This window comes from Falco rusticolus, chromosome 6, assembly GCF_015220075.1.
Source record: "Falco rusticolus isolate bFalRus1 chromosome 6, bFalRus1.pri, whole genome shotgun sequence".
Lineage (NCBI taxonomy): Eukaryota > Metazoa > Chordata > Aves > Falconiformes > Falconidae > Falco > Falco rusticolus.
The window spans coordinates 4,637,941-4,653,911 of NC_051192.1; the positions used below are offsets into that span (position 1 = coordinate 4,637,941).

A 15,971-nucleotide genomic window follows, 5' to 3' on the forward strand; every position below is an offset into this window, starting at 1 on the left:
TCTCTAATGTAACTTCCCACATAGCAAAAGCAATGGGTCTTCCTTACATTAACTCTCTTCAAGCCCCCCAAACCGTGGTTAACTACAGCCATTCAAATACCAATTTTAATTTAAAAACCAGACACTAAAAGAGAACTCTTCTCCACTCTTGCTCGTTTCATGAGGTCATTGCCCTTTCCTAAATATCCTTCCTAAACATGCACATTTCATTACGACTCTGGGTTTGTCTAAATCCAGCTTCCTGCCATTACTTCTTGACATGCTCTTGTCTGCTGGACTGGAGTCCCCCAGGATCACGTTTCTGCTCCCTGCTGAGGTTCCCTGCACACTGTCAACAGATCTCTCTCTAAATCTGTTCGATAAACTAAAGCAGACTGTTGGAAGGCATGTTTTCCAAACGTTTAATTATTTTAGTTTCTCTTCTCTGAAGCATCTCCATTTTTTCAGCACCTTCCTTGACCGTGGACATCAGAACTACACAGAGTATTCTAGCAGTGGCCATATCTATTCCTAACGCAGAGTTTAAGTAACTTCCCAGACTCTCTTTGTATGTCATTATTCTTACAGATATTCAAGAGCTGCATTAGCCCTCCTGGCCACAGTGTCCCACCGTGTGTTCATGTGTAACCAGTCAACCATGACACACAGATCCTTCCCAGTAAGCGCTTCTCAGTACAGAGGCCCCTCTCCTGTAAGCATGGTCTACATTCCTTGCTATTAGATTTATGGTATTACATATGACACCAATGTAACAGCTATTGTTGGCCCGGATCACTAAGCAATCTGCTACTAACAACCTTCCCAACACCACCTGAAAGGTTTAAAAATATTTTCCACTTAGTGCCCTATGGCATTCTGTATGTCTACAGAATCCCAGCAGGAGTAGAGTCATTTAACGTAATAAATCATTTCATCTACTTAGTCTGTTTAATGCATTCCCAATTTGTTTCACGTTGCTCTGAAGTATTAATCAAGAATTCAAGAATTTGGTAACACAAACAATTCTGTGAAAACCACAGATTGGACTGTATCAGTTCTATTTTATTAACTAAACACATAACTAAAACACCTAAGGAAAACATTTCAAGACAGTATGACCAACACCTTTTTTCCATAATCCTAAACTCATTGGCATTTTGCTACGATGTCTTTTTGAAATTGTAACCCATCACAGGTATTTTTCTGTTTGCCCTGCATCAATGTCACATCCAGTATTGTTCCTGGAGGTCTGTATTTTTCCACTAAACCCTTTATGCCACTAATATGATAGTGGGCTATTAGCTCACTGGTGCTCCCAGAATTTCATGACTTAATTAAACACTTCTATTTCCTTTTCAGAGTTTTATTTTGGTTTCCCTCCTTCTAGTCCCATTCCCGTGCCTAGCTTGATTCAGAACATAAATGTATTCCTCATTCCTATCAATTCTCAACATTATTTCATGTGATCTGTAATACAAAAATGTTTCCTTTCAACTTGTGGAATCATAGGATTATTTTTCTCAGCTTTCATTATCTAAGTCCTCTTCTGACCTTCATACATGTAGGCAGGAAAAAACCCAACAAATAATCTGGGCACGTGAAACCTAAAGATTCTTCTAACTCAATGACCCAAGAAATTATCTATTGCTTTATCTCATGATGGTTTGTGTCCCACTCATGATGGGTAATAGCTGGGACCAACAGAAATGCCAGCTTTGGAGCACCCACCCTATAGTGTAGTGTCCTATGGAAACAAGCAAAACCAGTCAGAGCAAGCAAGGTTCAAACAGAAAGGCCAAGGCCAATTAACACAGCTGAACTGAAGGCAGTGTGGCCCTTGGGAACCTCTGAGCAGTGCTATCTTGCACATTTTAGAAATACACAGTTGGATATAACTCACGTATCTTCGCCTTGTCCAACTACCAGATATTTCCGCATCATGCAGCCAAAATGAACTAGTTCTCTTAGGAAAGGTTTGATGCTGCTGTGGGAAGGGACAAATATAGTGGAATAGGAGAGCTGGAAAAGGAGCTATTGCAGTGAGAAAGCTTAGATTCACATTCGTTTCTCTGTCAGTAATAAAAAGCAAAAGCAGAAATAGGCAACTTTGAACTTTCATAGTGTTGATACTCTCCATAGGTTAGTAATTCAGCTTGCTTGCAGATGGCTGACAAGAGATACAACACCGCCCAGTTTCTCTCTATGTCCTTTTTTCTTTAATGAAAGGCTGACTGATTTCTCCCTGTATTTGCATACAAAAAGGCATTCAGAAAAGAAACAGAAATAATTTTGGCTAATATTGTCTTTTCTGTCTTTGCTTAGATTTCCACAGTTTTCACTTATTCAGCATTCTTTCTTAAATTCAAAGAGATTATTGCCGTAACTCTCACAACAAAGTAACTAGTTTGGTTCCTTCCTCTCATAGCTTTTGGGATAATAAAACCAAAGATTGCCTCGCTAGTTATCAGCAGTAGTTTTTAGCCTGGTCATTCAAAGAAACAAGGATGACTAATACATAATCTATGTGAATCTCTCTGACTAGCCTCTAAAAGGACATTTGAATCCATTGACCAATTTTAACCAGAAGAATAGAGATCTTAAAGAAAATAAGTCTCTATAGATTTCCTGAAAATAGATGGCTCAATAGAAGAAGCAGACCCTGTCAACACTTTGACTAAAGAAATCACTACCCCAAAGTCATGAAATCTCAAGAAAAGCATTCACAGGGAAAACTGTCTCTGTTAGCTGCAATGTTTCTCTAATTACTTATTTCCTAAATGTGTACATTCATTTTTTGTCTTATCCTTTAACAGGTCTGTCTCCTAAAAGGCAACCAGTAGTTTGAAATCAAGGTCCATCGTAGAAAGCTCTGGAGTCTCTGTCCTGTGTGCAATGCATGCATGTAATCCTGAACTTGAGTTTCTCGGAAGAGATCAAACCAATAATTTAACTGAGACATGCCAATGGACGGCAGCTGTAACATGAGCATCATGTTCAATCTACAGCTGGGAAAAGAGATGAGGTTCTAAATCTGTTTGCTACAATCCATCTAGTCAGGTACACGGGTGTACTGTGGTCCTGTCATATTTTGTAATGAACACATCACAGGGATGCGTATATGCAAGCTCAACTAGCAGTTGTCCACCTGATGTGTCCACCTCAACGTTTCAACCCATTTTCTTGATGGAGTTTTTATTCTACAAGCAAGGAAATATGAAATAGTCTGTATTCATCAGTAGTCATAAGGAAAAGCCGTTCAGCAGTTGAATAGATTGCTCTCAAGGTTAAGAAAACACTGACTGAGCAGGTGGTGGAGAACACTACAGACAGGGTAAATCACAGCTGGAATTTCAGGGCTGCTGGGGCAGCACTGTAACAGTACTACTTGTAACAGGAAAGCAGCAATCAGAATAAAAAGTTTGCTATTCTGAACTTCCAGATGTTTAGGGAAAAGTCTTGTAACTATAGATTTATGATTTGAGTGAAGGTTGGTTTGGTGGTGTTAAAAACAGAGGGAAAAAACAGCTGGTGGTGGATATAATTTTCAGCTATAGACAGTGCAACTACATCAATTCATCTTTCTCTCTCTGCAACCAAGATAAAGACACTATAAATCAGAACTCTTATGTCAAGGTTTAAAGGAAGCAAGAAATATGCAAAACAGTAAATCAACATGAGGTTGCCTATGCTGTGGTTGGCAGTCACAACTATACTAGAAGTCAGAAGATTAATGCTGACCATTTTTATTTCCACTGCCCTAAGAGTAAAAGGCAAGATTAAACACCAGGAGTCTTTGGTAGCAGGTGCTGAGGGATTACTGCGTAGGCTGCTAGCAATTTTTCTCAATGTACATGTCAGGGGCAGGGAAAGGCGGCGTTAAGGAAAGGAAATAGCCTCAGTTCCCTTTAAGTTTTCCTAAATTAGCAGGGAGCAGGTGTTTCACGTAGCAAGTACTCTGGCACCCTAAAAGCCCTTTTAGAAATTAGGAGGTGAAACCTATTTCTTAGTTAGCCTGCACCTTTGCAGTCTATTGAAATCAGCAGGAAACCACTAGATATGGCGAGAAGTCGAAAAGAAGTTACCTCTGGTTTAGCATAGCGTAGGGAGAGCAGCAGGAGCTCAGCTTCCATACACCCAGGTACTTCTGTCCTGAGTACTTGAAATCACCTAGGAGAATTAGGACTACAAATCCCTAAAAAATTGCCTCCTTCCTTAGCAAACTGCTAAAATAAGCAGTGTCTCAGTGCCATATCATCAGCATCCCACATTCTTCCTGGCAATGCAAAATGTTTATCGGTACACAGCATCTAAGACATGAGAGTGGCAGGAGGAAGGGGGCCAGCACAGCCATTTACAGGTCTAAAGCTTCTTATCTGTAATAGCAGCAATCAGGGAGGTACAAACAGAGAAAGCAAACTTTAAGCTAAGGTAACATCTCAGAAACGTGGGACAAAGGCCATTGCTACCTACTGAAGACTGAAAACTTGGTTACCTCCTGCCTTGCCAGAGGCTAAATAACACTTAGAGCTTCTACAAAGCACGTACACTGCATAGCGTAGATTAAGTAGGTGTTTACATTACTGGCCCTTTTCATTTTAATATAATCAATTATTGACTCTAGGATCTGAAAGAGATGGGCAGCGTTTGCTTACTAGCTAATGAAGTCCCTGGTTACAATAAATTTTCATGGAGTTGTGCTTGAGAAAATAAGCAGGCAGGAAAAAAAGGAGGGGAAAGCACATGTAAATGTATTGTATTCCCAGATTAATTTTCTGAATTTAAAAATTGAACTTGACTGATCATATAAAAATTAATAGGGAAAATGAATTCTAGATGCAAGTTCATAAATTTTTGTACAATAAAAAGTAAAAATAAAACCAGTGCAAAACACTCGCCTAATTATAGCAACAAAAAGTTGTAACTAAACACCACAGATTCTTACAGGAATCAGAAAAACTCTCAGATTCTGGTTTTCAGGCAGTATATATCAGAAAAAAATAAAATAATGATTTATACGTAGGAGACAAGTCATCCCTTTTGAAATAATCTCTTCAGCGGAAAAACTTTCATGGTGTGTGTCCTTGGCTTTACAGAACCAGATATTTGTCAGATGGAATTGGGGATTGCATCACAAGGAAACAACATAATATCTCAAAACTTGCCAAACAAAAAGGGAAGCTTTACTTAGAAAATTATCAAGATTTCTCCAGCCTGCCAAAAGCTAGTTACACAAGAAACTCCAGCTCTTGAAGACCATTTCAATAACAGCGTTATTCAGTGATTGCCGTCACCATGGGTACAACCCATACCACACGTAGGGAACGCTCGCTCCGTGCAGGGCACGGAGCAGGTGTGGCATATTTCAATACAGACATAACATCAAAGGAACATACCTTTCATGGACTGGAATTTCAATTTCTCTGTTCAACAGTCAATAAACTGTTCCTGGATAGCAATATTTTACTTTAGATAGTTCTAAACAGTTGTTTTTAAAACATGCTTAATCCAGAAAACTCTATTTGTTAACTTAAGGTAAATCTCCCTGTACATCTGAAGCAGATTACTTTGATAATGGGAACATGAGGATTTACATCCTTTTTATCAGTTACATGTTTTGAGGCTAAGCAGATGGCACACCCCACCCCTGCAAGTACAGTATTCTAAGATAATCTAAGGGTAATTTTAGCTTATTTCTTTTTATAGCTTCATGGGTCCAAAATCCTGTTTAAAAATCAAGGTCCGTTATCTGTATTTTAAACTGTGAATGAAAGCTATTAATCTGCAGCCAACATATAGTGGATTTAATTGGCATGAAGGTTCAAATTATTTCTGTTTACAGCCCAATGCCAAATTAAACTTATCACAACTGGATTTCCAACCCAGGTCTAAAACGGCATACATTTTAAGTTTCTGTTTAAATAACAGCAGAGTACAAGTGTCCAAAGATTCAGACATCGTGGTTTCAGACCGGTACCATATATCCTGTTCAAAATGGACCTAATCTAGAATCTTGTTGTTAAACTTTTTTGTGATCAAAAGATATGAACTGATTCAAACAAAAGTGCCATGGGGAATGTGTCAGCTTGGGGGGGGGGGGGGGGGGCGGGGGGGAACCCACAACAAACCAAACGTCACTGGAAACTGTTTGGGACCTTGGGACCCAAGATAGAACTACCATGCAAAATTAAAGAGCATTCAAATACCTTTGCTTTCCCCCGTCCAGATGTGGCACTGGAGTCCCAATTTTTTTTATTTCCTATCGGATCATTGCCTTCACTACTAGGCACTGGTTGTTCTTGCATGCAGCTCACACAGTCTTTCCTGCCAGGACATTTTTATTTTGTTTACATGGAACCACAGAAAAGCGGTATTTTTTTATGCCCCACCTGCCAGCCTTCTTTCACTTCAGGAGAGCCAGATTCCCTTTTGATTGGCATTGACTTTATACACATGAAATAACACCCACAACAGGAAGCAGAAACAGGCCGTTAGTTAGGGCTCTCACAGCGATGGGGAGCACAGAAAAGCAGCGACTATGAACACAGATCTCCTACATTTCTGATGAAAGTCCAGAAATTATGAAAAATCAGCCCCTGAAGTTGTGCACTCAAACCTAGGTGTCCATTTTAATATTTGTTTCATGGTCTTTCAGGTTGACTGAGATCATTATGACTGAAATTTCTCCTACTAGTCAGCACCAAGACAGGCTTTGAAGGTCGAAATATTTGTGAAAATTATTTACAGATGTTTTAAAACTTGCTGCCAGCATTCGAACTGAAAGGCAGTCTAAAGGATCTTTTATCTTAACATTCTTCTTTTTACTTAGTCCTTACGCAGTATGTGATGAGGACGAGGGAAAAGGGTAGAAATTCTGATCAGTTGTTAATATATAGTTCTTCAAAATGTCCAAGAGACTGACCACAATTTAACCATTAAATTTAGTTTGTTCAGCTACTGAAAGAAAATCCTTTCAGTTTCTACATAGTTTAGACAGCAAGAAACCAAAATATGTTTTCACCTAAGTCTCAGAAAATTGTTTTCTTTTGGGGATATTAAGGTTAGCACTATTTGACATCAAAGACTCCTCAAGCAGTGCCTAAACCAGGGACCCACTACATGTCTTGAAAGAGCAATTGGTCCACCACCCTTCAGCATGAAAAATCACTGTCAAGTGTGTCATCGGCAGTTCAGAACATTCCAAACTTCAACGGAACTTTCTTCAGAAAGGCACAGAGCATGGGACAAGCAGCTTTTGCTCCCTGACAAGGCTCACAGGCTCTTTGCTGAGAGGTCCCTCAGCAGCACGAGTGCCCTGGGTGTGCATGCACAGCCTGCCGTGCACCAGCACAAGGTGCAGGGATACCACAAGGAGATGCCTGACCTGGCTCCACATCTGCTAGAGAAACATCTCAGTTACAGCCAGACTACTGACACAAATCAAATATTTCTCCCACGGAGCTTCCCAGGCCAAGGCTGGGCTCTTTGGTACGTGAATATTTACTCCAGCCCATTTCCTTCTCTAATAACTGGTGCCTCCGTTTCTTACCTGGGTTTGCTGTGCACGTTCTGACAAACCCTCTGTTGCAATGCCAGGAAAAGTTCATTTTTGTGGACTTCCCACAGACCTCCAAAAAATTCAAGCCAGGACCTTAAAATGGTATGATTGATTTCAACAAACACACAGTCTTTAAGGAAAAGCCATGGTGTTCATGGATCCTAAGCCTCTGGACTTTAAAAATTTCCCCCATGAGCAGAAAGGTTGTGCAGACTAGCTCCTTTAAGTTTTAACAAGACTCACATAATACTGCACCTTTAAGGAAAACAAGCTAACATCAAAAGTCGTGTGATAAACTGATAGTTTATCACATGTGTGCAAAAAAATCCCCACCAAGCCATGAGATTCTGGGGTCTCTGGAGTAGTGCCATCAAACCAGCACAGCGGCTTTTACAAGAAGCTCCTGCAAATAGTGTCCCCATACAAGCTTTGTAGCTCATGCAATATGTACCAGAATTTTTAAAAAGATTCAAAAAGGATTCTCAGGAGCAGAAGGGAAATCCATGGAGCATCCAGCAGCATTTCAAACCCAACATTCACAGCACCCCTTGGCAGGAGGGCACTGCCTGACCTCCACCTCCCCCATCCACCAAACCACTCAGGAGTGGGGAATGGGAGAGGAAAGGGTCACCAGCAGTTTTTCCGAGAGTGGAGGTAACTGTAACTAGAGCTTATCCTATGCTGAGTAGCCATGTGTCAGTTGTATACAAAGCTAAGGTTTTCTATTCTTATTTTCTTTTAAAATAAAAGCTTTTTAAAAATCTGGGCATTTCTTCATTTCATTTGAGAAACGTGCCTTGCTACACCTACAGCAGCAGCATTGTGTGGCCCTGCTTAGTGTTTAAGCTGTATAAAGACATGGAAAATGATCCCTGGAACAGATTTTTTCAGGCTACTTTCAAGATTATCTATATTCCCATTAGGCTCAATTAATCCAAATGTTACTATATCTGATTTCAGACCCAGGCAGGCTTTTGTTCAAGATACACTGCTACCTTTCCTGACCCACAACAGGAAACAACTTCCAAGACTGCCATTTAAAAATATCTCCTTCTCTTAAAAAGTTTATCTTTTTTGAGGTCCAAAGTGAAACAGGCTATTATGTTTCTCCTTTGTCCTTGATGCAAGAACAGTTTTTCCTCTCCGAGAAAGCAAGCTTACTGTGACAGGGTGAACAAGGAGCTGTACCCAGATTCCAAACACCTTTAGGTGTTGTAAGGACAACCGAAAAGCTCCGGTCCAGAGCACAGACTTCTAGCTCCTGCATCGTGCCATCACCCTTTGAGAGGGTATTAAAACCCTACAGCCCATTCACAACAGAGAAGTTTCATTCAGAGGGGCAGGTTTATTTATGGAGTAGTCAGGCCAAAGCTGAAATTTTTGTCCCATGTAGAAAAATGAGCTCCAGAAATTTTCGCCGTGTAGATACCAGCACAGATAGGGACGAGGTTTAGGACGATGTCCCTTGAGCTGCTAGAGCTTCGCAGGGAGACAGGCAACAGAAGGACCTGCCCTCAGTTCTTTGGCAGCATCAGCACCAGCATATACTTCTCCCATAAGTAGAGGTGGCACACTCATACTCATGCTTGGAGGGCACGAGGCAAGAGGCTAGTACACCTTAGACTGCGGTGGCCCAAAACTGCAGTGCTTCTTATGGCACAGATCCGAACCGGAGGCAAGAGTTAACCGATGTAAAAATCCAGAAATGCTCTGCCCAGGATTCTTTTTGCGTAAAGAATCCTGCCGTCATTTCACATTCACAAAATGGATCTCTTTCATCACAAATGCGTATTAGTAAGAAGCATGATGCTAAATTAGCATGGATTGGAGGATATCTGAGACAACAATCAGTGATGGCCCTGAACAGAAAGGCAAATTTGGTCCCTGTCATTAAAAGTGGAATTGATTAAATTCAGTTTCTGTGTCAGAATCACTGTTAGAAATGCATTATTCATACGTGTATCATCTAATATTCATAAGCCTACCAGCAGGGCACTTTGGACAGTTCTCAATGTTTGTTCCTTTAAAACATTCACATACCGTTCCACGGGAATCCTGATATACCAAAGTTCTCTTGCAGCGATATCCTGACAAATGACAATTCATAGAGGTTGCAGCCCTTTCAGCTGGCTCGGAAAGCTGTCAGCTATAGATCATGAAACATAACAGTCAGGTAGTAAGACACCCAACAAGTGTCCTGGCTTTTCAAAAGACCAAGAGTCACTGTGGCCTTCAGACACTTCTCCATGGCTCAACACCAGCTTTAGGCTGGTCAAGTGAGCATCGCTGTTGGACTAGTAGTGCCTGAGAACAGAAAAATTATGAGCTCCTGGTATTCCACTCTGGATGTTTCCCAGGTAATTACAACCAAAAGTTCCCAAGGAATGCCTTGACAGTTCCTCCTACTGTAGCATTTTAGTTAATTGCATTTTTTTCCTGATGGCAGATGACTTTTATATCTGAGCTTCATCTGAGGATTGCTTTGCTTATTAGGAAACTTAGAGTGAAATACCGTGGGACATTATTCAAATTTCAAAATAATATTTTCTACCCTTCTCCTTCCAACTTCAGCTTTGCATTAGCAGGTTTCCCTGGCTGGATAATAGTTTCCTTCTTACTGACCGTGAAAATATTGTATGTGACACACATTCAAAAAAATAAACCAGCCATAGCTGGTAGTCACTACTCCCTCTGCCACTTACAATCAGAAAAAGCAAAAGTTTAGAACTCATGCCTGCTATGAACGACTTTCATATTGCAGACAGCGCACCATGTTAATGAGTTTGACAACCACTGCCTCCTACTTTGTATTTCACAATACACATACATGTGAGTTCTTACTCTTCTTGTCCCAACTTTACAAAAAATGCAAACAGACACATAAGATGCAAACCAAAAATTAATGAGAGATCCACATTTTGACAAGTTGTGGATTTTCTTGTTCAAAGGCCAAGCAGTGAACAACTGACTCGGATTTGCTGCTTGAACTGTCAGCAAATGATATAACTTGAAGTCCTGAACAAAACTGACTTATATTAATGATATTAATCTAATTATGCAATACCCCAAACTAAACCAGGCATTTTTTCCTTGCCAAGTACAGTTTTAAAATAAACAGTTCAAAGATGAGATCTCTGCTGGGCCAGGCATACCAAAGAATTCACACCATCAGCTAGAAAGAGAGTTCTACTTAAAATGCTGTGATTTACACTCGGGATTTTGAGTAAATTTAATTAGTTTCCTACATTTCAGCAGAGTATATTAAGAGCAAATGAATTCTCTTAGCATGAAACAGTGAAACAATGAAGAACAAGTGAGTTAAACCATCTTCATAAATCAATTCATGCTAAAGTATGTGTTAATCCCAGTCTTCATTCCAGTTAGATATTACCATATGAGTACATTCAGCAATTTTAATTTAAACTGCCTGCAGTTAAATGGAAAAGGGCAGCAAATCAAGACCACTGCCAGCATTCACATTTGCTACTGCAGCACTGCAGCTGTAAAGGAAAAATGGCAGAGCTGCCCCAAACAATGTTCACCGGGTCTTCTAAAATGTTCCTCTTAATCCCTTTAAATTATTCACTTGTTGTGTGACACTGATGGAACACATGCAGTCCTCATGTTTGCAAGGAAAAATAGGAGGGGAAAATCTTTCCAGGTTTACAGAGTCCAACAACTTTATAAGTTTTCCATTTACCTTTAAAATAAAATAGAATCATGTGGAATTACTAATAGCTGCCTCTCAAAAGGGAAGGAAGTTAATCTGAATATGCCTGAGGCGATCACTCAAAAGTTCACTCCATGTTTTGAAATTCAGATCTCTCACTAGATGGGAAGTGCTGCAAAAATAGCTTATTCTCTTGTTATTTCATTACTTCCATAACTCTTCCCAAGTCGATCTTCTAATTATTGAAAATCATTAAAAGACATGGATTATTTCAACTTCTTCACTTACGTAAGGATTCAACTGGGCTAAAGAGATTATGTTCTGCAAAGAGATATTTCTGCACAGAAAAATATCTCCATTGTCAATAATGAATATTTCACTTATTAGCTGCTCTGCCCATTTAACAAACCCTTCTTACTAACAAATTAGTAAAGATAGCAGTAAGATATTTTTTAATGTAACTTTATCTCATCAAGAGTTTTTTAAACATTGGCTAAATATTCAACAGAAAGGGTGTTCTGAGGCTGAGTTTAGACCCTCAGACAATTCAACAGCACCACAGGGACAGAAACTGAAATCAAAAACCTTAACTTTTCAGTCTGAAAGTAGAAATCTTGATAATTTCCCTAGATGAAAGTGAAATTTGATAAAGAAGACTGAAGGTTGCCCATCAAACAGAAATACCCACCTCCAGTTAGCACTATGATTAATTGCCTAGCTCAGAAATTTAATCGGATGGGCCCTTCTTATTCTAAATATGTCACTAAATCAGCTGTCATTCTGGGAGTGCGATCACATTTTAACCCACATCAAGAACTAAAGAGATATTTTAGAGAAGCGGGCAGACGTATCATCCCCATCTTACAGACAAAAGCACACAGGTGGATTAAACAACATTTTCACGGTAATTCCTGCAAGCTTGCGATAGATCCGTATTTATGGCCATGTTTTGACATGCATACTGTAGTCCATCAACCCCACTTCTTCACTACAGAATCATCTCCTTTGAAAGAAATTACGTTTCCAGAGAAGGAAAATCAGAGAAATCTCTCTTACCTGGCAAAAAATGATGCTGCCACCGAGGTGCCTGTGGATACTTCACTGGCAACATACGTGCTCTGGGAAGCAGGAAAGCTGTACAGGGAGGGTTTATCTGCGTTGTAGCGGTTCAACGCTGCTTCGGTCAGGCCCTCTCGACTAGTCTCTGTCATAAGCTGAGATATCTGAAGACAGGGGAAAAAACCAAAAGTGTCATCAGCCAAAGCTCACTAGCTGACCCCCTCCTCATCCAGAAAAGCCTCTAGGTTGCAGGTGGAGTAAGAGAGGCATTTCATTCACTACATCTTTGCTGCTCTGTGAACAAGTTCATTGCTTCTGTCACACTAATCCACAGTACTTTGGCTCAGCTCTAACCTTGTCTGCATTAAAACTAATGGAAAAAATTCATCCCATCACTAGAAATGTCAATAACGTCTATGGTTTTCTATCCATATGGAAAAGAAAGAGGAAACCATAATCCTTGCTTGATTTTACCTCAGGGTACATGAGAGACAGCTTAGATGTGTGATAAATTTATGTTTTACTTCAGGAAAAAAAATATTCTTTTGTTTGTCTTTGTAAAATAACAAGCACTAGCGCATTAAGTATTTCTGTTGACCTTTCTCCAGAAAAGCCAGCACACAGCACAAGAAGGAGTCCCTTGAGATCCTAGACTATTTATCATATCTCTGGAAAACTGGGATCATTACCACTCACATTCATTGGTTTTCTTAAAAGGTTTTAAACATCCTGTGATTTCATTCTTCTGATGGCCCATTGAACATTTTTCTCCCTGTTAGGAAGCCTCATCTCAGTCTTTCATTGTCTGGGAAAAGAAATGGAGTTCAACAAGACTTGACCCAGCTCTCCTCAAATTAACTAAAAGGTTTTTATTGACTTCAGAGAAAACTGAGTCAGCCCTGTTGAAGTGTCTCCTCAAAACTTTGATTTCACGTTCTTAACTATTGCTTTTGCACGTATTTACAGCAGTGTGATGTCATCTATTGTCCTTCATGCAATTCCTAACAACTTTCCCTCCCTTATTTCAGCCACAAATAGCTTTTGTTCACCAATGTGTGCCAAGAAAATTATAACATATGCCTCAAAAGAACCCTCTCAAATCATTGCTAGCAATTGTCCAAGGCATAGCTTCCTTCCCCCTGCAAAAAGTTTGCAAGAACCAGTCGCTCACTGGTTCAGTTTGAGTTCTCATGCCTACCATCACCACATGCAGGGCATCTTTGTGAGGCACATCACGAAAAGTACTTGAGATCATCCTGTAGTTCTTTTTCCGCTTAGGTTGGATTTATTTCAGCTGTTACACATTTCCATTATTAAAGGCAAAGTTGAAGAACTGTGATTTGTATTTTGGAGGGGAAAAGACACATGACATGGCAACATTTTTAAGACCAAGCATCAAGTCACCTTTGTTTCTTTTGTAGAGGCTTGTTACCCATTCTACTATGGCTAAGTAGATAATCTAAGGGTTTATTCTTATTTTACATATTTTTAGGCCAATCAGCTGTAATATTTCAAGAACAGGAACACTAACCTAGCCACTCTCCTTTTATGAGGAACCAGTAAAATTGCTGAAAGTGCCCCCCTATCATGTCAGTCACACTCTGAAACCTTCGAATTTACTGATTGACTACATTGAATGAGCAGGGCTCTCAGAAGGCTGAAATCCTGGACTTAAATCATGTCACACTACTGTTAAAATGCAGGAGTTCAGGCTGGCTGCCAGGATACCTCCCACATTTCCAGCGGACAGGGAGGCAGTTGTTCCTCAGTGTCCTGCTAACCCATTTATGTCCACCTGGGGCATCCAATACACTTTAATTCACTAAACAATAACTCCTCAAATTTTCCAAAGTAACTTTTGCTAACTCCATTATTTATATCCGCAATGAACTAGCACAAGATTCTGCCCTATCCCCTCAAATTAGCCTGAAACCAATTTTGTCTTCTACCACATCAGGAGCAGCTAAGCAGAGAGATTTACAAAGCCCTCCTTTCGGAGTACAGATATAAACCTAACCTCATCTTAGTCCATCCAATTCATACATCTGAAATCAGGGATGGATCATCATTAACCAATTCCCTTCACTGGCAGTGCCACCAGGAGGTGTTACACACTTTCATGGCAACCTGACAGCAGGTAAGAAGCTGATGAGTTGACTTACATCAACTGCAATCTCAACCATAACCTCCCCATCTTCTGCCAAATAAAGACTTTCAGGTCCAAATACAAATGTCCACACCCAGTGTAGGACATTTCTATGGGTGTCACCAGGTCCCCTGGAGCTGCAAGGTGGTGAGGCTTGGAAGAGGCATTTCAGCCAACTGCAGAACAGGAAAGGATTTGTGTGCCCCGGTGCTTTGGACACACAGAAAACATCCATCATGACACGAGCATAAAAGCAAAAAAAAAAAAAAAAAACCACAAAAAAACCCATAAATGGTTTCTGCAATTATAGAGGTTTTCAGGTGATCCATGCCTATATCCACAAGTCCTATCAATGTGAACAGCACAGAGTAATCAGAGCAACAAAAAGCCTCAAGCTGACTGTGGACACCACCTGAAAGGTATTCTCAAGCGTCCTCAAGAGCTGATTAGATTCTCGGTTCACAAGTTTTTGTATAACTAGTTCTTAAATACAAGCACTCCAAAACAATCAAACACTCACCAAAGAGGCGAGATTCCTTTAGAAAGATATAAACCATAGAAAACATTCCCCCTCACTTACGCACTCAGCGCAAGAAATAGATATTAGTCAGCAAACGGAATGGTAGTGCTTTTTAACAAATGGGGATGAAGAACCTATAAAGCCTGTACTTGGGTCACATCTTCTTACAGTAAAATGCAAAGGAACTGAAGAAGAACTTGGAAGTAATTAAACACATTTACAGATTCTGTCTTTGTGGAGTACCACACTATCCATAGGACAGACAGGGAGGTACATAATATTTGTTTTAGAACCATAAATACTATAGACAGATACAGAATGGGGTTTCTTCTATATAAATGTAGGTTCTTTGGCAGTACTGCTGTTGCTTGTCCTACACAACAGGCCAAGTACTTCCTAGAGGGATGGTCAGCAGCTCAAAGTGCAAGCTGTGAAACATCTCTACGGTGCTGCCCACCGGAGCCTGCTGGCAGGGCAGGAGCCCTCCTTCCCGGTCACACACACAGCCTGCTTTGTTGCAGCACACAGGAAGCTACTGTTGACATTGATATTGATGTATTATCTGTGAAAAGCAGCATTCCAGTGTCAGAGAGCCCTCCCAGAGTTGCCCTGGGTGGACACTCATAATGGGGCATGTTGGGCTTGTTAGGCACCCTCGTGATCCTCAGGGTCCAGCACCGCTGCCGGGTTTCCTTCCCCACGTGGGCACACTTCCTAGGCAAAAATCTCTTTCCCAGCATGAACTCTCTCAGAAATAAACTCCCAGATGCACATACTGCCTGTCCTGGAGCTCCATCAATTCACAGTTTGCCTCAGCAGGGACACTTCTTAGCTGACAGCGTATTACAGGATACCAAAATAGGAACATACTTTACCTAACACAAGGCACAGACAAATTAAGACAAAACAAGAACTGGCTTAAACCACAGTCCAGGGTCTCTTAATCTGGGAATGGTTTCCCATTTTAGCACTTCCTAACTTTGTCTGCCAATTTGAGGTTTTTCAACAGAAAATGAAATGTCTCCAGAAGCATTGAAAGCTG

General features: G+C 40.4%; 1 protein-coding gene across 1 annotated transcript in view; it reads right to left on the reverse strand.

Annotated features, from left to right (window-relative positions):
* LOC119149860 (kinesin-like protein KIF26B) overlaps positions 1-15,971 on the reverse strand; it is a 101,584-nt gene that overhangs the window by 59,323 nt on the left and 26,290 nt on the right. Inside the window, exon 3 of the mRNA XM_037391699.1 lies at positions 12,261-12,427. Within this exon, the coding sequence (XP_037247596.1) occupies positions 12,261-12,427 (167 nt within the window). The remainder of the gene's footprint in view (positions 1-12,260; positions 12,428-15,971) is intronic.